This window comes from Sarcophilus harrisii, chromosome 2 (assembly GCF_902635505.1).
Source record: "Sarcophilus harrisii chromosome 2, mSarHar1.11, whole genome shotgun sequence".
Taxonomy (NCBI): Eukaryota; Metazoa; Chordata; class Mammalia; order Dasyuromorphia; family Dasyuridae; genus Sarcophilus; species Sarcophilus harrisii.
This window is the reverse complement of record NC_045427.1, coordinates 89,068,853-89,089,825: the sequence shown is the minus strand read 5'-3', so window position 1 is coordinate 89,089,825 and position 20,973 is coordinate 89,068,853. Positions and strand designations below refer to the sequence as shown.

At 32.5% G+C, this 20,973-nt stretch overlaps 1 protein-coding gene across 3 annotated transcripts in view; it reads right to left on the bottom strand.

Annotated features, from left to right (window-relative positions):
• Positions 1–20,973, bottom strand: part of FOXN2 (forkhead box N2) — a 58,242-nt gene that overhangs the window by 12,135 nt on the left and 25,134 nt on the right. For all 3 annotated transcript variants that reach the window (XM_031950450.1, XM_031950451.1, XM_031950452.1), the window contains exons 2-4: positions 18,658–19,205; positions 9,562–9,686; positions 6,489–6,553 (exon numbers count right to left, since the gene is read on the bottom strand). In XM_031950450.1, the coding sequence (XP_031806310.1) occupies positions 6,489–6,553; positions 9,562–9,686; positions 18,658–19,191 (724 nt within the window). In that variant the 5' untranslated portion in view covers positions 19,192–19,205. The remainder of the gene's footprint in view (positions 1–6,488; positions 6,554–9,561; positions 9,687–18,657; positions 19,206–20,973) is intronic.

The window sequence follows — 20,973 nt, the reverse complement described above, 5'->3', positions numbered from 1 at the left end:
TATGGGTTATAAAATCCTTCACAAATATTATCTCATTTAAGCTTCACAACTCTGGAAGAGAGGTACAATCATAAGAAAAGTAAAGAATAACTGAAGGTTTTTAAGAAGACTTCTTTATCTCTCCTGTGTCCAGCCTAGTGCCTTTCATAAACAATTAAGTATTGAATAAGTTACAAGAAAGCAAAAGGGTTAAAGAATTGGAGAGGGGTGTGTGTATGTGTGTGCTTCCATTTAACAAGGAGGAGCAAAAGGTAAGGGAGATAGCAAAAAAGATATGTATGAGATATATAAGACTACATCTTAGAAAGCATAGGAAGGACCAAGAATAAAAGGATGGTCAAATGTTAAACCTGAAGAGAGGGAAAAGAATAAAAAGTGGAAAAACTATTGGGATTGGGTGACAACTTAAGACAGCAGTGTTAGTAGAGTGATAATGGACAGTAGCAAAATTGTGAACTTTAGAGTAGATATTTAACAAAGAGAATGATAATGAAGAGAAAGACAAAATGGGATAAAAATAAGAGGGGAGCCGGATGGAACAAAGGTTATTTTTAGAATTATGGAAACCTAGCCTGGTTATAAACAGAAAAAAGGGTCAATGAGGGGAAAAAGAGATTAAGAATAGAAATTCAGAAAAGGATGGTTGATGGCTCTCCAAATAATGGAGGAGAAGGGTTCATGGACACAAATTAATAGCTACCATTTCCTGAGACAGAAGGAAAAGAAAACATAAGAAAGGATTTGAATTCTTTAAGAGAAAAGTAGATGAAATTCATGTTAAAGGTTCTTCATCTTCTAAAGTAAGACTCGAGACAATCACTGAAAATAATGGGAGTTACTTGGAGGCCTGAGTAGCAAACTTTTGAAATAATTGCTGTATGAAGTATAATACAAGAATAATAAAAGCAAAACAATCCGTCATGCAGCAATCTTGGCATAGTAGAAATTAAATAACATGATGTAGTAAACCTAAATGATATAATTTCATGATTTTGTCCATAAGTATTCAAAAGCATATAAGCAAGATGAGAGGGTGGATGCTGAGAACTACCAACCCAAACTAGCTATTAACAAAGTAGGAATTTCAATAAGGGATTAGCATACAGACATAAATTTAACATTAAAATGGACACTTAATGTTAAAATTTAGACTGTACAAGGAGCCAAATGAAACCATTATAGGGATCATGGACTGCTACATATAGTAGTCTGTATATGTAGCTATAGACATATAGCTATATATATGTACATACTTTTATATGTATGTAGACATACATATTATTCCCCTGTACTGAATCTAAAAATCTTCAAAATAAAGAGTTCCAATGTTCTATCATTGAGTCTTTCATTAATTTTGAATTTTAGGGGAAAAAAATTAAATCTGGAGTATATAGTTTTATGATTATTTTTGATTTCATATTTATGATTATTTATGATTTCATAAATATGATAGAAGCAGTTATTATGCAAATAGTCTATGGTCAGTAATAAATTCAAGTAAATTTATATTTTATTAAATATAATACCATTTATATACATCTGGAAACTAATAATATGGATAAAACATTATTAATTCAGTTTACAGATTAAAGATTAAAATAACAATGCTTGTTGTAATATTAATCTATAGAACTTTGTAAAACAAACTCAACTAAAAATATATCTTTATAGTTACATTTAAACATATTTAAGAATTTTAATTGATGAAGCACCTTGTATCTGTATTTTTAACGGCTTCCACACAAGTCTAAAATCTATGTCTCCCTGTGCCAAAGAGATAAACTTGAGTTTTTAAAGACTATGTCAATGACAACTGTTAAAGGGGATGTTGGAAAACTGGGACACTGATGCATTGTTGGTGGAGTTGTGAACAAATACAACCATCCTGGGGAACAATTTGGAACTATGCTTAGAAAGTTATCAAACTGTACATATCCTTTGATCCAGTAGTGTTATTACTGGATTTATATCCCAAAGAGATCATAAAGAAGGGAAAGGGACCTGTATGTGCAAAAATGTTTGTGGCAGCCTCTTTTTGTAGTGGCTAGAAACTGGAAAATGAACAGATGCTCATCAATTGGAGAAAGGCTGAGTAAATTATGGTATATGAATGTTGTAGAATATTATTGTTCTGTAAGAAATGACCAGTAGAATGAATAACAGAGGGGCTTGGAGAGACTTACATGAACTGATGCTAAGTGAAATGAACAGAACCACGAGATCATTATACACTTTAACAATAATACTATATGAGGATCAGCTCTGATGGAAGTGGCTATCTTCAGCAATGAGAGGATTCAATCCAGATCCAATTGATTCGTGATGAACAGAACCAGCTATACCCAGTGAAAGAACACTGGGAAATGCCTGTGGACTGCTTGCATTTTTGTTTTTCTTCCCAGGTTATTTTTACCTATCTAAATCCAATTTTTCTTGTGCACCAAAAGAGCTGTATGGATGTATACACATATATTGTAATTAAGATACACTTTAACATTTATGAGACTGCCTGCCATCTAGGGTAAGGGGTGGAGGAAAGGAAGGGAAAAGTTGGAGCAGAAATGATTGCAAGGGTCAATGTTGAAAAATTACCCATGCATATGTTCTATCAATAAAAAGCTATTTTAAAAAGAGAGAGAGAAAACATTCTCTGTGACCTTCTAAAATAAATAAATAAATGAATGAATGAATGAATGAATGAATGAAGGCTATGTCAGGGGGGGCATGGCTGTCTAAAAGTCGATGTAGTTCAATTGGGAAAGGCTAATCATCAGTAAGTTGACCAATATCACCCACAAAACAAAAACAATACAAGACAATCTTTAGTCCTTTCAGGTCCATCCCTCTCTTTTTACAAAGTAATAGGGAAAGGGGCAAAGGATGCTATGGGTTTTTTTTTCCTTTTTTAATAATATCTAAAAATATTACTGTAACTTGATATTTCAAGTGTGACATTTTTGTCCAATAATCAATAGTATACCAGTGTAAAAAGTGAACTACATATACGGGCACTATTATAAAACAAATAATAAAAGAAGCTACAACTAAATGGAAGGAACATTTATTTACAGATGCTCTCTGTCAAGGAAGAATTGGTTTCATTGTATGCCTAAAGTTAGGAAGAGATATTATTTCAAAGGATATTTGGCCATTTCACATAATTATGTTAATGAAGAGCACAAGTAAGAGGAATAAAGAGCTGTACCTTATATGCAAATGATATAATGATGAGGCAGAAAAAAGTCTACAAAGATCTTAATGTAAATCTTCCAAACTATGTTAGCATATATACTTGGATACTTGGCAATTATAATATGAAGGTAGACACCAAAAGAACAATGAAAAAAATGGTAAAGGATTAAATGAAAAAAGAAGCCAAAAATACTGTATCAGAAATCTTTTAATAATTTTCATGAGAAAGGAAGAGAAAAGCACTGGACATACTAAGCACAATTTAGCATGAAAACAACAGAAATGAGTTATATTTAACCAGATAGAAAATAACAAGCTGTCTTTGTATATCCAAATCACTGACTGGTTAGAAGATAAAAATGAATTATCTGTCATTGATAATGATGCCATTGATTTAACGTTGTTAAATATGGATTCTCATGACTTAAGAACTCTAATCAATATAATACAATAATCACAACCATGATTCTAGAGAAGGGATGAAGAAAAAAACTATCCACTTCCTGAGAGGTGATGGACTAACTATATAGAATGAAAAGCATCTTTGCACACGGTCCATTTGGGAATGTTTTGTTCAGCTCTATATATTTGTTAATAAGGGTCCCCCGCCCCATTCTATCCCTGCCCTCAGGTAGACAGGAAAAGAAAAATTAATAACTTAATTTATTAATATTAACTTAATAACTGAAAACATTTTTGTCAATAGGCTTTTACTGTGTTTTATTGTTTTGCTCAATACAAATGCAAACCATGCTAACTACACATCCCTATGTAACCAAAGCATAAGAAAAAAATTTTTCACCTGTTCTCAGTAATTTATTTGGGTAGATTTTCATAAGTAAAACTCCTAAAAGACTTCTAATTCTGGGCTCACTTAAATAATAAAGGGATTCATTTAAAACTTCTTTTTTATTTTATTCTTACTTCTTTTTAACAACCATACTACATAGTAATGAATTAGGATCTTACAAAAAATAATCTAATGTAGAGCTAGGTACAATGCTTGCTTGTATGTATTTGTTTCCTTAAGCTAAGTGGCAATAAGAGATGTAAAAAAAATTTGTGGTCCTATCAATTTAAAAAAAAAAAAAAAGAACTATAAACAGAATAGAAATAGGTTCACATCCACTCCAAAAGACTTAAAGAGGGCAGTATCCTCAACATGACCCTTTTCTCTGATCCTCTGCCTTATTGGAAACAGATTCCATCCCTGGCTGTCCTGACTCTAATAGGTGAGTTGTTTTTTTTTTGTTTTTTTTTTTTTTGCCTTATCAGGGATCTAATCTCCATGCAACTTCCCAAAGTTTATTGGTTGTGCTCCATAATAAGCAATATCTAATTCAGATCTCTAGTTTCTAACTTAATTTTGATAACTCTAAATTCCTTATTTTTATATTCCTGGCTCTTAGTATTGTGCTAAGCACATAACAAATGCTTAATAAATCATCTATCTGTTTTGTATTTGGTATATAGTTTAACTGGTGATAAAATGCCAGCAATTTTCTTGAGATTCGAAATCCTTAAAAACTTCATCATTAGTCTTATAATGGTAAAGACAAACTAATAACTTTTTGGTGTGTTTCTTATTTTTTTCCTAAATAATAGTTTTGTTTTGTTTTTTTTATTTTCAAAAGAGATGCAAAGATAGTTATCAACATTTCTTATTTAATCAAGTAAAGGAATGATATAAGAAAGGGGGTTGAAGTTCAATTAAGCTTTAAATGGAAAAGATCTTGTAATCTCTCAAAACACACATAATTAGAGAATCTTAATGGAAAAGATATCCCTAACTGGAATTATTGGCCCAGAAAAAAATTGGGTAGTATGAGTTAACTGTTAGTCCTTTTAATCTCTTTGATTTTATAGCCATTTAATCCAATCTTCTCTCATTCTCTCCCTCTCTCCTCTTCCCCCGTCTGTCTGTCTGTCTCTCTCCTTCTGTCTCTCTTTCTCCCTCCCTCTCTCTCTCCTACTGCGCCATCTAGCTACCCCTTCAATCCTCTCTTTTTACAAATGAGGAACCTAAGGCCCAGGTAGGTTAAATGATTTGCTGCAAATCCCTCAAATAGGAAGCATTAAAAGCAAGGATTTGCATCTAGATCCTCAGACTGTAGATTTCTGATGCTACCCTCCAACCTCAAACAAGACAAAAACCCAACTAAAAATACACACTCTCCATTTTGTTCTCTTGCTTACTTAGCATGTAATTCCTTTGAATCTTGCAAACTGGCACACTATAATAGAAATATCCAAATAAAAAAGCTAACATACATAGTGTTTACTATGTTCTAAGCACCTGACAATTATTATGCATTTTTATCCTCATAACATTCCTGGAAGGTAGGTGCTATTATTATATTCATTTTACAAATAAGGAAACTGAAGCAAAGAGGTTAAGTGATTTGCTCAGTATGACATAGCTAGTATGAGTCTGATCTGTATTTGACCTGGTCTTCCTGATTCCAGGTCTGGCACTTTATCTACTGTATTACGCACCTGCTCCAATGTAATTATCTAAGTTGGAGGAGGGGGAAGGAGGAGATTGAACTTTTATACAAACTCACTGGTTTCCCAGTTTTCTATAATCATGTTTTCTGTTAAGTCTATTATCACTAATAGAAGCTGGATACCCTAAAACAGAAAGAATCAGCCCTACTGTTCTAAATCTAGACTTTTCTCATGATTATTAGTGGGGAAAATGACTAGAAAAGTTTCATGAAAAGTTGATAAATACAAAGGCATAAATTGAAATAGACTATCCATTAGCTCCCCTAGGGGAGTACCAGAAGGCAGTATGCAGAGGAAAGGCAATGGTACTAAGAGGGGTGGGAAGATGTAGAAGGTGGGTGGGTGGAAGAGAAAGAGAAAGGGGAAAGAAATAGAGGAGGTGTAAGAGGTAAACTGATATATAGATCTCTTCTGTTGGGAGGAGGAAAATCTGAATATGTCTACTTAAGAGATGTCTGAGATTGGTAGGAAAAACCTCTGAAAATGCCTCTCCTCAATTTAAATGACAGGTCCTATTGAAATGGGAAAGAAAAGAAGAATCCTTGGAAATATAGGTCACACATATCAAATATTGAACTTTTGACAGTGCTCAGTCATCTTTTTAATAAACAAATCTAGTAAAAAAACAAGTTGAGGAACTGGCACAAAAAACACTATGTGCTAATATAAACAGAAACAGAATGAATATCTGTGATAGTATTATTGAGAAATTAAATTCTATAGGAATTAATAAAATATTTTCTGATGTTCTTTTTAAATAATTCATAACATCAAATTTTAATACGTACCTTTGAGAGTTCGAACTTGGCTCTGCTTTAATACAGAGGTTATATAATGAGGTGGTGATGATCCACTAAAAAAAAAAAAAAAAAAAAAAAATCACAGCATAAGTTTTATGTTCTTTTTGTATTTAATACTTCACAGTTAATTTTTAATTAGTTAGCATATTTACTTGCTGGAGGGTAAAGTGGTGTAGTAGAGGAGCTGACCTTGGTGACGTACATCCAGGTTCAAAATCCACTCTTGATCCATAGTGCTTTTGTGCCCTGAGCAATGTTTTAAGAACTCTAGGTAATTCTCTGAGATTCTAAGATTCAGAATAGTTGCTGCATTGGTGGAAGGAGTTTTCTTAGTAAGAATTCCCCATGCAGATAGAATCACAGGGCTGGACCTTGCTATCTGGATTTTCCCTTTACAATATTCCCCCTTATAACTACATGAAAAAATTTTGTATTGTCTCTACTGTTTCTTGAGATGACACTCAGACCAGTTTGGTACTGGAGAAATCTAGGAAAGATTCAATGCTTAAATGATGGATATAAATGTTATCATGGGGACAAAAGTTTCAATAATCCACAAAGTTAAAAAAAAAAATCTACTTTATGTAGACTCCTTTCTGCTGACAACCAATTAAGCTCATTCACAAATCATGAGTACTTTAAAAAGTTGCAAATATTATACTCATTAGTATTCACTAATAAATATTTATATCTAGTATATGAAATTAAGCACCAACATTTTAAAAAAAATTTTAAGTAATCTCAAGAATAAAGAAACTGGACCAAAAACCTATTTCTGAATTGCACCATATTAGAGTAAATATGTTTTGTCAGAAAAATTTCCCAATTTTTATTGGGAACCACATTATTGTTAGCTTTTGAATTAAAACTTTATGTCACAAGAGGATGTATGCATCAGAACAAGTAGGGGCTGAAAATCACCCAGTTTAATCTCTCCTTTTTATAGTTAAGGAAATTAAGGCCCAGATTGGTGAAGTGGCTTGCCCAAGGTCATACTGGCAGTAGCAAGTAAGTAGGAGAAGCCAGGATTCAAACCTGGACTCCATATCCAGTATTTCTATCACAGTGCCAAGTCTTATCTGGTGAATTCTAAGTTGGACTTGATGGCTTCTGAATTCCTAGTCCTATGATTCTGTGGTGATAAGTGTGGGAATAATAGTTATAATGAATTTGGTGATATAGAGGTGATACAATAGTAAGTGAAGATGATGGAGGTAGCAAAAAAATAAATATGATAGGATTTTAGGAGTTCAAAGGGAGATCATTCAGTTCAAAAATTTATTTTTATTGAAAATGTTTCTGAAATAAACTCATCAAAACAGGAGTATAATCTCACTATATTTGATGTAGGCTGTAACAGGCTGGTCATCACAACTCTTTGGGACTAAGTTTTGTCATCTAAAAAAATAAATAAATTATAGGAGAATACTGCTAAGCTTTTCTTCTAGCTGTTATTATTCTAAATGGGAAAATTTTTAACAAAATAAAGTTGTTAAAGCAGAATGAAATAAAAATCAAGAGAATTATACATACAATGACACTAATAAATAACCTTTCTAAAAAGCAGTCTTCACTCAGATTAATTGCTGTGACCAAGCTCAAGTTTAGGGATCACAAGACAAAACCTAATTCCCTAATATAGGAAGGGAAGGGAAGAATGTACAAAATATTGTCTACATTGCTAGATGCAGTCATTTGTCAGATTTTCTCAACTGCTTTTATTGGTGGAGAAATGAGTGGCCTTTGGAAAATGACAGCATTAAATGCAAAATGCATAAACAAAAAAAAATACCCTTTATGTTAAAATAGGTATTCCTTGTATTGTGACATTGCTATCAATTGTTTTGTTTTAGGAAAGGAAAAAATTATAAAATGACAGTAGGCTCAGTAACTCCCTTAACATAAGGGGAATAAAAAAAAAAGATTAATATTAAAAACAATATTTTAAAGATAGTATTTTAAATATGTTATATGTAGGTTTTGGGAAACGATGCCAATTTTTAATTATTGACCAGTTCTTTGGCATGGGTTCTTAATGAGTATCATTAAGTGATCATTTCCTTTACTCTAAGAAAGATAGTTGTAAAAACTACTAGGCTTTTAAGCTGTATTAACTAAAGATAGATCTTATTGATATACACTTTTCCCAATCTAATAAGAGTTCACTAGAAAGCTAAAAATATTTTGTAATTTCATTGTAGACATGTCAATTTGGCCTTTTGTAGTATCTGCCCCAAATGAATTTCTTTTATCCCCATACTGATCTCCATCACTGTGATTAATTTTTTAAAAAACTCCATGTTGAAACTGTAATGTCTTAATGAACAAAAAATTTTAATGGAATTTAGAATTATTAAAAATAAACTCTTGTCATAAGTGTGTTGCACATTTCTGCAAGCTTTTTACAAAAGCTGCAAACTTCTACCTAACTCAAATCAAAAAATGATTGCACAAAGCTCAACAGATCAAAAAAGTTTATCAAATACTTCTTTGAACAAAAGAAACTCCAATTCAAAGATATAATTTATTTAAGGTCTGGATTGCAATGTCAAATGTAGGGGGTCAATAGGAGAAAATGTACCCAAAGACAAAGGTTAGAAGAATTACAAACATCTCATGGGTAAATAAATGAAACTCATTAAAGTTTTATTTTACTTGGCAAAATTTCTCTGGCATTTCAATGATTATTTTTGCGATTTCAATGTGCTATTCAAAGAGGAAAAGAACTTTTAACATGGAAATTGAGAGATTTCACTAATTCTAAACTGAATATATAAACTTAAAATGAACCAAAAATTGCTTTTTTCTTTTTTTTTTTTACAAACTTAAAAATACATGTTCCTAACATATCCTTAGTGCCTTAAACACATTTGTTAAAATAAATGTAAAATAATTACTTATTTTTTATAAGCATGAATGAAATAACCTCAAAACAAAAGCATAAAGTGTAGGTCACTGTCTCATCCTAAATTCAACTTTAAATGAAAATTTTGCCATTTCTCTATTTCAGGAATCCCAAACACTTAAACCACTAATTATTTGTAACTGAATAAACCCTTACTTTTGTGGTGATGCAGGAGGGGTGTAAAATGCAAGTGCTGAGGAAAAAGGCTGCTTCTTCAGTGCTTGTATAAGATTGGGTTTATATTCTGGATCAACACACCATAAGGAACCTTTTCCATTCACCTAGCAGTAAAGAACCAACAGGATTAATGGTTTTTGTTTTTGTTTTTTTTTAGAATACACAGATAACCAGAATTCGAATGTTTTTATTAGTTTATAAAGAAGGAAGACGGGTAGGAAGTGAGAAAGACAACTGGGATGGGAGAGAAAATACAATGCTATGGAGAAAGTACTGCTGGCTCTGTAGCGTCAGTAGACAAAACAGTCAAGATAATCTTTGAGAATGACAGATCACAGGCTCAATCCCAAGTTTTACTAAAGTTTGCTAACTGAAATACATAAACTGCAAAGTATCCAAAGTTCATGGCGATTAGATCAAGTACCTTTTTTGCTAATATAAATGCCTTTTAAAGAGAATTTATTAGGAACAACTATTTTGGCACTTACTAGCTAGCTGTGTGACCTTGGGCAAGTCACTTAACCTCCCTCCCCCCCCCCAAAAAAAAAGAGGATTAATTAAATCAGATTCATAACACAAGACAGCAGGAAGTGGGGGGGAGGGTTTTACAAGAAAGCAATTATTTGAAGTTAAAGCAATTTACAATCCTTACACTGCTGATTCAGAAGAACATTATCTACACAAAGAAATTGGGAAGTAACAAAATCATATATTACTAATAAGATTAGAAAACCAAGATAAAAATATCACTAAAGGACTACAAAACTATAATAATCTTAGTCTCAAAAAATAAGCCTGAAAGGACACATCTAGTTCTTTTACAGAAGTTGAATAATGGTTGTGGAATACTGCATATAATATCAGCCTTTGGATATGTTGTCTAGTTTGTTTTATTTTTTTTGGGGGGGGTTATTAAAATATGAATGAAAGGAATAATAAAATTTTAAATTAAAGCACAAATAATTTTGGTGTTTCTGAAATCACAGTATCAAATTATAGAATCAACACTACTGCTTGCTAAATCCTGCTTAGTTTTAGATTAAAATAAATTTTAACCTATAGGAACTGTGGCTGTTAGGTAGAAAAGGCATAATAATTTAATCATCAATAAGTTATCAAGTTTTCAAAAAAAATTATCTACCTAATATTCTATGAGCTAAAATAGAACATTAGATAGATAAACTTTTTTTGGCATAGCTTTTATGACTCTCAGAAAGTAAGTTTAAAATGGCATTTCACATTGTTTTGTGGGAAGATTGTAATTGTTTTGATCACTAGGAAATGAAATCTTAAAATCTGAAAGTAGGAAAATCAATATTGAAAATGTATTGCTAGAGGACAGTTAAGCTTCTTGAGTGTGGTCTTAAGTAATTCTGGTTATGTTTCCACAGTAGCATTTCCTTTCCCTAGCTCTGCTACTGGTAATATAAGATGATTATGTATTTATAGCTTTGCGCCTTAGATTATGTAGCTAAAATACACTCAATAACTTACTAATTTTCATCTAAAATAACACAGATGTATCAGAGACTCATGAGGTTAAGATACTAGATGAAGAGATTCTTAGAGAATGCTGTCAAACTAAATGTGCAAAGAAAAGATATTCATGTGATTGGAAACGGGAAACATGCATACATTGTCTCTCAGTCTGTTACATTTTAGAACAATGTATAGTTTCTTACACAAAACTAAGTTAAATGGGCAAAGTTTATTCCCCAACAAATAAGTAATCAAATGATGCAAGCACTTTCTTTATCCAAAAAGAAACAAAAGAGAGGAAAATGCTAAAAATCACCACTAAAGAAATGTGACTAAATACAGTATGTATTTCATCAATAGAGAGATGAATAAATTGTAGTAAATTAATGTAATGGATTATTTCACTATCAAGAAAAAAGAATGTAAGGAAATGAGAGAAACATGCGAAAATTTGTATGGAATAATGCTAAGTTAATAAATTAGAACCAAGATAACATCACTATCAGAAATAAGAGATGTACACAAACACTATAACAAGGATCATGAGTAGAATTTATTAGGAAAAAAAGCAGGACTAGTAATCATTGATCTTAAGACAAAGTCAAACTTAAAGATGCAATCAAATCTACATGTCAGCCATATTAATATTGCTTTAGATGCAGTTTACATATGGGTAAATGTGTATATGTGTGTCTGAGTATGAATATTAATACACACACACACACCCCTGTGCTTAACTGTATCCTGCTTAGAGGAAGCAAGGAAGATGAAAGGGAAAAAAAGAATAAAGTTTAAAAGTGCATAGCAGAGAACAAAAGAATAATCTACAAGGAAACAAAGGAAAGAGGGACGCTCATGAATATTATGTCTTCTATTATTATATATGCTTTCTTGAAACGAAAATTTATTGTCATATACTACATGCCAATGTTGTTTTGGCTTTTAAGTTTTCCTTTTCATTTTTTCTTACTGTTTTTTATTTTGTATTTATTTCCAAAAAAATTTTCAATACAGACTTAGAACTCAGATCACATGCAATGATCAATATCAGTTTCAGATGGTTGATGATGGAACATATATCATCCCTCTCATAGAAAGGATAGATATTGACATAATTCCTGCCTCTATAGTTATTATAATACTACCTACACTGGCCATTCCCAAAAATGTCTCAAATCTGTATCCTATTATCTTTCTGTCAAAAAGAAGGGACAGCATATGTTTCATCATGGGTCCTTTGGAATCACGGTTGGTCAGTGTATTGATCAAAGTTATCAAATCTCTTAAAACTGTCTTTACAACATTGTTAATGTATATATTGTTCTCTTGATTTCAATTCTTATAGGTTTTCTAGGTTGCTCTCTGAAACCATTTTCTGAATCATTTCTTAAAGTGTAAAAGTATTCTATCACATTTTATCTACCATTTGTTCAGCTGTTTCTCTACTGATGAACAGTACTCTTTAGTTTTCAATTCTTTTCCACCACAAACATGATGCTATAAATATTTTTGCACATACAGGTTTCCTATTTTATCCCTTTGAAGTACGGACTTGATTGTGGAAAAAAGTTTTTCATTTAGTAATTTTTGGAGAAAAAGTCCAAATTACTTTCCACAATGACTAGACTAATTCATAATTTCGTCAATGTGTTAATACATATTCTTCCCACAGCTTCTCTAACTTTTAATCACTTTCCTTTCTGTCAAACTTTGCCAATTTTATGAAAATAAGGTGGGACCACAGAATTTCCTTAATTTGTATCTCTCTTCATTATAGGTTACTGATAAGTTGGTTTTCCTCCTCAGAAAACTACCTGTTCGTATTCTTTTTACCATTTACCAATTAAGGCTGAAAAACTTTATTTTTTTAAAAAACTGTGAATCAATTCCCTTTTTATCCTGGAAATGAACTTGTACTAGATATCTGTTACAAAACTTTTTTTTTCCCTTTACCTGTTTCCTTTCTAATTTTATTTGTGCAAAAATTTTATTTTATATAATCATCAAAATGATTCGATATTGCCCAAATTTTAAAAAGATGAGTGGAATGGGTTAGATTCACAATATATAGAAGCAATTGAGCAAAGAAGTCACATGTATGATGAACTCAAAAATCCTCCACTATTAGGATAAGAATTTTTATAACAAAAAACTGCTGGGAAAAGTGGAAAGCAGTCTGGATAGAAATTAAGTATAAATTTATAGCTTATCCTGCTTCCCAAGATAAGCTCCAAAGGCATATATAACTTAAAAGACATAATATGTCACTTGGAGTACCATAAAAAACAAACTGGAGGGGCAAGGAAGAAATCACCTTTCAAATCTCTAGGCAGAAAAACAGAAAGGATCATAGAAAATGAAGTAAAAAAGTTTCTGCACTCAAACTCATCTTTCACATGGTTACCAAAGTGATTTTCCAAAGTGTACTCAACAAATTACAATAACTTCTTCTCATGTCCAAGACCAAATAAGTCCTGTTTGGCTCTTATGGTTTTCCCAATCTGGCTGCTTCCTATCTTTCCAGTCTACATTTTACTCCCCGTCCAGGTACTCTGATTCAGCCACACTAGCTTCCTTGCTGTTTCTTGCACACTTCATCTTCCTTCTCTTTAGCTGTACCTCAGTTTGGAATGCTCACATTTCTCACTTCCTGGTGTCTTCCATTTTCACCATTTTGTATGTACGTATTTATTTACATGTTGTCTCCCCTACTTAGAATGAATTACTTAATGGCAAGGACTACTTGAGCTCCGTGCTTAGAATAAGAGTAATTCATAGTATTACACATAGAAATACCAATTGTTAGTTGAAGCCAAGTATTCAAAGATATTTCTATTTGGAATCTTTGTGTAAACTTGTCTTTTTTTCCACATATTATAGTAGAAAGAATGCTAAATATAAACTCAGAAAACCTGACTTCATATCTTTGCTCTGCTGATTTCTAATTTTATCACTGTTGGTCAAGTCACTTACCTTTCCTGGGTCTAACCAATAAAATGAATGAATTAGAATAAATGAGCCTCTAAAGCTGGAATATGACTTGTCTATAAAAAACTGCCAACTCGTCAGCCTAGCATTTAAAGCTCTTCATAATCTAGCCTTACCCTATGAAAAAATGAATAAAACTGTATTTATTAAATGCTTCCTATGTATCACGATTTCCTTCTCAGAGATAAGTCACTTAACTCTGCTTAGTTCCCTCATCTGTAAAATGAGCTAGAAAAGAAAACAGCAAATCTTTGCCCCCCCCACAGGGGAAAGGAAAAGTCAGATATGACTGAAATGAATGGTGAACAATTTGTATTATTAGGTACTGGGCTAATCACTGAGTACACAAAAACAGGAAGAGGTCACTGACCTCAAAGGTCTTACACTCTAATAAAAGACAAAGATAGTAGGAATGGAGGCCAGGAAGGAGTGTTTAGGTCAGGAAATCATTAGACTGGAGAATAAGGAGTGTGTGGCATTTTGATCAGTAGCAAAGGGATCTGGACAGGGTCAGGAAGAGGTAAAAGCTCACCAATCAAGATGACAGGCTCTAAGGGCAGTAGGTAAAATATAAAGCTAATTGGTATAGAGTGTGAGGTTCAAATCAATGCCCTATCTTATTACAAAAACCAAGTTAGAAATCCCCTTTTTTCTCCCCTCAATTTACTCCCTGCTTGAAATATCTTTCTTCTGCATAAAACTTGTCCTTAAAGCATAGATCAAGGTACAATTCTCAAATGAGGCCTTTCCTATTAATTTCAGTGACCGCTATACCAATAGGTTTTTTGCACTTATGGAATGTTTTGATATTTCTACATTGCCTCACATCATTAATTCCCCTAGGCTTTTCTAAATACCAAGTGGTTTTTACATTTAATTATTTCATACAACTAAATGTAATTCTTTGGGAAAAGTTCTTTAAATTGATTTCTCTCCAGTACAATAAACAAAATCTTGTTGAACTAAAAGGGAGTGATATCTCAGATGTCTTAACAAGTTCTAAGTCTTCATGGCTACTGGAATAAATTGTTCTCAATAACCCATTCTTCCAACCTTAGTCTTCACATGCTTGAGGCATAACTAACTCACTGTCAGGTTGGTTATCTTTAACCTGGTTTAGCCCAAACATTGAGACAATTTTTCAGGGGTATGGTGTGACTGCTGCATATGCTATAGCTTCTTGAGCCACAGATGAGAGCCAAGTGCTATGTGGACACCAAAAGTAGATAAGCAGCCCTAAAAAGAGCTCAAGGCAAGCCATCACACCAGAGGAACTAATCCTCCTTGAACATCCCAAATGCCCCTGTACCTTTGCATAGGAACTCAAGAAAAGACTTAAAATTCAGAAGATACAAATGTTACAAAACAACTGCCACAAAACTTACATAAAGATTAAAAAATATTTGTGTCTGTTTGAGAGTTTCATGATTTAAACTATCCATTGCCAATCCAACTGTTATACTGAGGATTATACTGTCAATATACATCAAGAGACAGGTCTTAAGTTCTGGTTATCCTGACTCTATACCACCATAATTGTCCCTTGTCTATCTATTAAATATTCAAACAATAGCATTACTCTTTCTAAAAGGAATAAAACATTCCTGATTGTATTATTCCATGTAAACAAAAGAATGGATAAAAACAGAAACAAGGAAGCAATATCATTCTACAGAACTGTCTTACTTTGAAAATGTTATCTTGTTGTATATTACCTTTCTTAACTATACAATAACTTTCTCTCCATTTAACATGCAACAAGTGGATAGAGTTAAGTGGATAGAGAGATGGACTGAAATCAAGAAGACTTGATTTCAAATTCTTCCTCAGAGGCTATGTAACTGTAACGGTAAAATGAGGGTCTTAACCATTCACTAATGAATCAATTATTTATAGAACTTGTCCCAATTTAAATAATCCTCTTGCCTTAAGAATATAATATATGCCTGTCCTGACTCATTATCATGTCTCTGTTAACCTGATTTTTGGTGGGTATTAAAAAGGGAATAATTTGAATATCGAAGGATTAACAGAAGCTTAAGAAGGAGATGAAGCCCTACAATATTTTTGCAACAATGACCATCTCTATAGTCATGTATGTCAAATGTGAAATAAAATATATTGCTTTATTATGCTTTTTCTTAAAAAAAAAAAAAAAAAAGCTTTATAAATTTGGCTATAATATTGCATATGCTTTGATTCAACAGTGTCTCCACTGGGTCTGTATCCCAAAGAGATCATAATAAAGGGGAAAAGGACCCACATGAGAAAAAACATTTGTGGCAGCCCTTTTTGGAGTGGCAAGGAACTGGAAATTGAGTGGATGTCCTTCATTAAGAAAGTGGCTGAGCAAGTTACATGCGAATGTCATAGAATATTATTGTTCTATAAGAAATGATGAGCAGTATGATTTCAGAAAAGCCTGAGAAGACTTGCATGTATGGATGCTGAGTGAAATGAGCAGAATCAAAAGAACACTGTACACAGCAATAAGAGTGTGTGATGATCAACAATGAAGTGATTCAAAGCAATTCCAATAGTCTTGTGATAGAAAGAGCCAGCCACATCCAGAGAGAAAACTATGGAGCCTGAATGAGGGATCACAACATAGTATTTTTCACTTTTTCATTTTTTTTTTTTTTTGGTGGTGGTGGTGGTGTTTCGTTTTCTCTCGTTTTTCTCCCCCTTGCATCCGATTTTTCTTACACAGCATGATGAATATGGAACTGTTTAAAGAAATAGCACATGTTGAACCATTAGCAGATTACTTGCTATCTAAAGGCAGGGGGAAAGAAGGGAGGGAAGGAGAAAAATTTAGACACAAGACTTTTGCAAATGTGAATACTGAAAACTATCTTTGCATGTATCTGGAAAAATAAAAAGGCTATTTTTTTTTAATGGTCTAATCTTCCAATTTGTTCATTCTGTGTTTCTGTGTTCATTCTAAGAATCAGCAGTGGGTTTTTAAAAAATTATTATTATTAATTACAATGATTTATTATTAACATTTTAAAAACTTTGTTTTATTTTTCAAGATATACACACAATCACACCTTTCATATGAATTGTTGGTCCCCATCTGAAGTAGATTCATTTTAAGTGGACTTTTCTAAAATGAATTCTCTCCACCCACAAAAAAAGAACTTGTTATATAGGTAGATACCACTTTTACTCAGTGGTATATCATAATTTTTTCTTTGAGAGCTCAGAAAGTAAGCATTAAAGTAACCATTAAAAGTCAACTTAGCTTCATCAAAAGCATGGCATGACAATCTAATCTTTTTTTTTTTTTGGAAAGGGCAACCAGATGATAGGTGAAGGAGCTATTCTCTTTTCACTGTGAACACCAGAATTCTCTAACTTTTGTACATTGTAAACCTGTCCCTTCCCCTCCCCAAATCCAATCCCCCTACCTTAGGAATTATTTGCCCTTAGATGTTGTTCTTCTGTCAAACAAATTTAAGCTTTTTAATTTAATAGGGACTATTTTGTCTTTGCTTCTCTTAACATAACCCAGATCTTGATACTTAGTGGAACATAAGTGGTTTCTCAAATTGCTTTACAACCCTGAAAAAGCTGACAGGAAAAGTAAAAAGTAATGCATATTATAATAACAGATATTCATGTCAATGAACCCGTCATCAAGAAAGGATTAAATTATGTTGAGTCTCTTCTGTTAAATAAGGCAATGAAGATTTTAAAAATATTTCTCAAAAACCTAATTTTGTTTTTTTTTTTAATCTCCCAGATCACTGAAGCTCACTGCATTCACTAAAAAAAAAAAATACAAAAAAACTTATGTGATGATGATGAAGGTAAATTATTATGGGGACAAACACTACAGCTATAACAAAATTCTATATTACTACTGTAGCATTTTACTTTATTATTCAATGTTTAAAGAGATTCTCTTAATTGATAAAACACATTTAATCACTCTTCATCATGCTTCATTCAGAGAGGCAGTTTTATGTCCATTTTATATATCTGGAATGAAGCACAAAAATTTCTACGAAGTCATAACAAATCAATAGCCAGTTTACAAATGTGCAAATTCTATAAATAACAGCAATGATGAAAAGAAATTAAATTACTTTATTCAAACTTACTTACCAGGGCTCAAGAATTAGATTACTAGGCTGAAATTTTAAGTGAAAAGTTGACCTTTCATAACATAAAAAGGAGAAAACTATGTTTGCATTGTTTCCTTGAATGCTAGTATGATGTCTTTATTTAATCTTTGTATTTCAGCACCTTATACATTATAGGTATTTAAAAAGTTTTAAGTCATAATTTTTTTCAAAACTTTCAAATTTTTTAAAATTACAGGACCAAAGTAATTATTCCATTTCTTGAGGCGCCTTCTATCTTAATTTTTCCACTAAGAACAAAATGGTACATTAAAGCTATTGAACATTACATACCTAGTAGTGAAACTAGAAAATAGAATTTTAAACTTTGAAATTAAAGCCAATAGTTTGTGGCAAATACTTTAAGGAATGTTTAACCTACTAGAATCCTTTCACATTTAAAAATGCTTTATGGATTGTGTGTCCCCCTCCCCCCACAAAAAAAACCCCCAACAAAGTAATGATCAAAAAATCTCACCTTGCCATGGCTTCTTTCCACTTTCTGAAAACATTTATTCAAAGAAAGGTTGTGTCGGACAGAATTCTTCCAACCTGTTGGTGCTGTAGCAAAATATGGAAAGCGTTCCAGAATCCAACTGTAGATTTCTTTGACTGGCAAACATTTATTTGGAGAATGTTCAATAGCCATGTAAATTAAAAGACTAAAGGAGTAAGGGGGTTTTGAATTCCCTGATTTTTTTTCTGGGTTCTGGTAGGATGGTACAAAAGATGGGACATTATCACCTTCAATGTCATATATTGGACTAACAATAGGAAGACCTTCATTTCCAAGGCTGAAATTTGTTAGAAGATTAGTACTTTCATGAAGCCAGTTCAAGTTTGTGAGCTCATCATCTGCTGATTCACTGTCCACTAATGTAGCTTTTGGCCTGGCAGCATCAACTGCTTCAGGCAAGCTTCCCATTCTGTAAATCTGGCTTAATCCTGCAACCTTTTCTGCTCCAGGAGTTTCAGCTCTCTTATCTGGAGTCATTCCAGTAACTGGACCCATTTAATCCTATGGCTCTGCAACAAAGAAAACAATTATAAATCAATGTAATCCTCAAGACTCAACCTTTTATGCACTCAAAATGTTGATTTAAATGCCTACCCAACATATGTTTATATATGTATGTATATGTATATATATTTTATATGTAAAATAGCCAAAAAGAAATAAATTTAGATTAAGAATTAAGAAAATGGAAAATACCCCATATTTACATCAAAAGATTACTTATTGAATACTGTTGTAGTCCATTATTGAATGCTGTTGTATTCCATCACAAGAGCAGGCAATAAATAGAAAACTTATTCAAAAATATTTTCCAATTGTAGATACAAAACCAAGTTTTTAAATCCATTGATATTATATGTGGAATAAGAATTAACAAAAACTAATATTTAGAATGGTCCCTAGATCCTACTACTTGAAATACTTCTTTTCTAAAATAAAATTCATCCACAGAACCAGCTACACCCAGAGAAAGAACACTGAGAAACAAGTGTGGACTGCTTGCATTTTTTTCTTCCCAAGTTATTTTTGCCTTTCTAAATCTGATTTTTCTTGTGCAACAAGAGAACTGTATAAATATGTACACATATATTGTATTTAAGATATACCTTAACATGTTTAACATTTATGAGACTGCCTGTCATATAGAAGGGGTGGAAGGAAGGAAGGGAAATGTTGGAACAGAAGTGTTTGCAAGGGTCAATGTTGGAAAATTACCCATGCATATGTTATCAATAAAAAGCTATTTTGCTTTCTGCCAAGAAGATGATCTGTAAAATAGTGAAAAAAATGGCTAATCTGGGATTTGATATCCAAGATAACCTAGGAGAAAGTAACATCTAGTCACCCTGGATGAGTTCAAGTCACCTAGCCTACATGAACCATATCCATATTTAATATCTATCCTGTCAGAGCTATTAGGAAGCACTACGAGAAAGTGCTTTCATCAAGTCAAAGTCTTCTTCTAAGACAGAATTAAATTAATGTATTAAAAAGATTGCAGGTTTTGAACCAATGGAATACTTTTGGGCAATCTCTTGTAATCAATGGCAAATTATCACCTTCAAAAGTCATCTGACTAGTTACAGTACAATCTGTAATCATAGAAAAGATTAAAAATAAAACCTTTTGTTTCTCTAAAGAAGGTTGCAAAAGATGAAATAGAGACCATTATTGATCACAAAATAGAAAATTTTGATTACATCAAATTAAAAAGCTTTTGTACAAACAAAACTAATGCAAAAAAGATTAGAAGGGAAGCAACAAACTGGGAAAACATCTTCACAGTTAAAGGTTCTAATAAAGGCCTCATTTCCAAAATATATAGAGAATTGACTCTAATTTATAAGAAACCAAGCCATTCTCCAATTGATAAATGGTCAAAGGATATGAACAGACAATTTTCAGATGATGAAATTGAAACTATTACCACTCATATGAAAAAGTGTTCCAAATCACTATTAGAGAAATGAAAATTAAGACAACTCTGAGATACCACTACACACTTGTCAGATTGGCTAAGATGACAGGAAAAAATAATGATGAATGTTGGAATGGATGTGGGAAAACTGGGACACTGATGCATTGTTGGTGGAGTTGTGAACGAATCCAACCATTCTGGAGAGCAATCTAGAATTATGCCCCAAAAGTTATCAAACTGTGCATACCCTTTGATACAGCAGTGCTACTACTGGGCTTATACCCCAAGGAGATGCTAAAGAAGGGAAAGGGACCTGTATGTGCCAAAATGTTTGTGGCAGCCCTGTTTGTAGTGGCTAG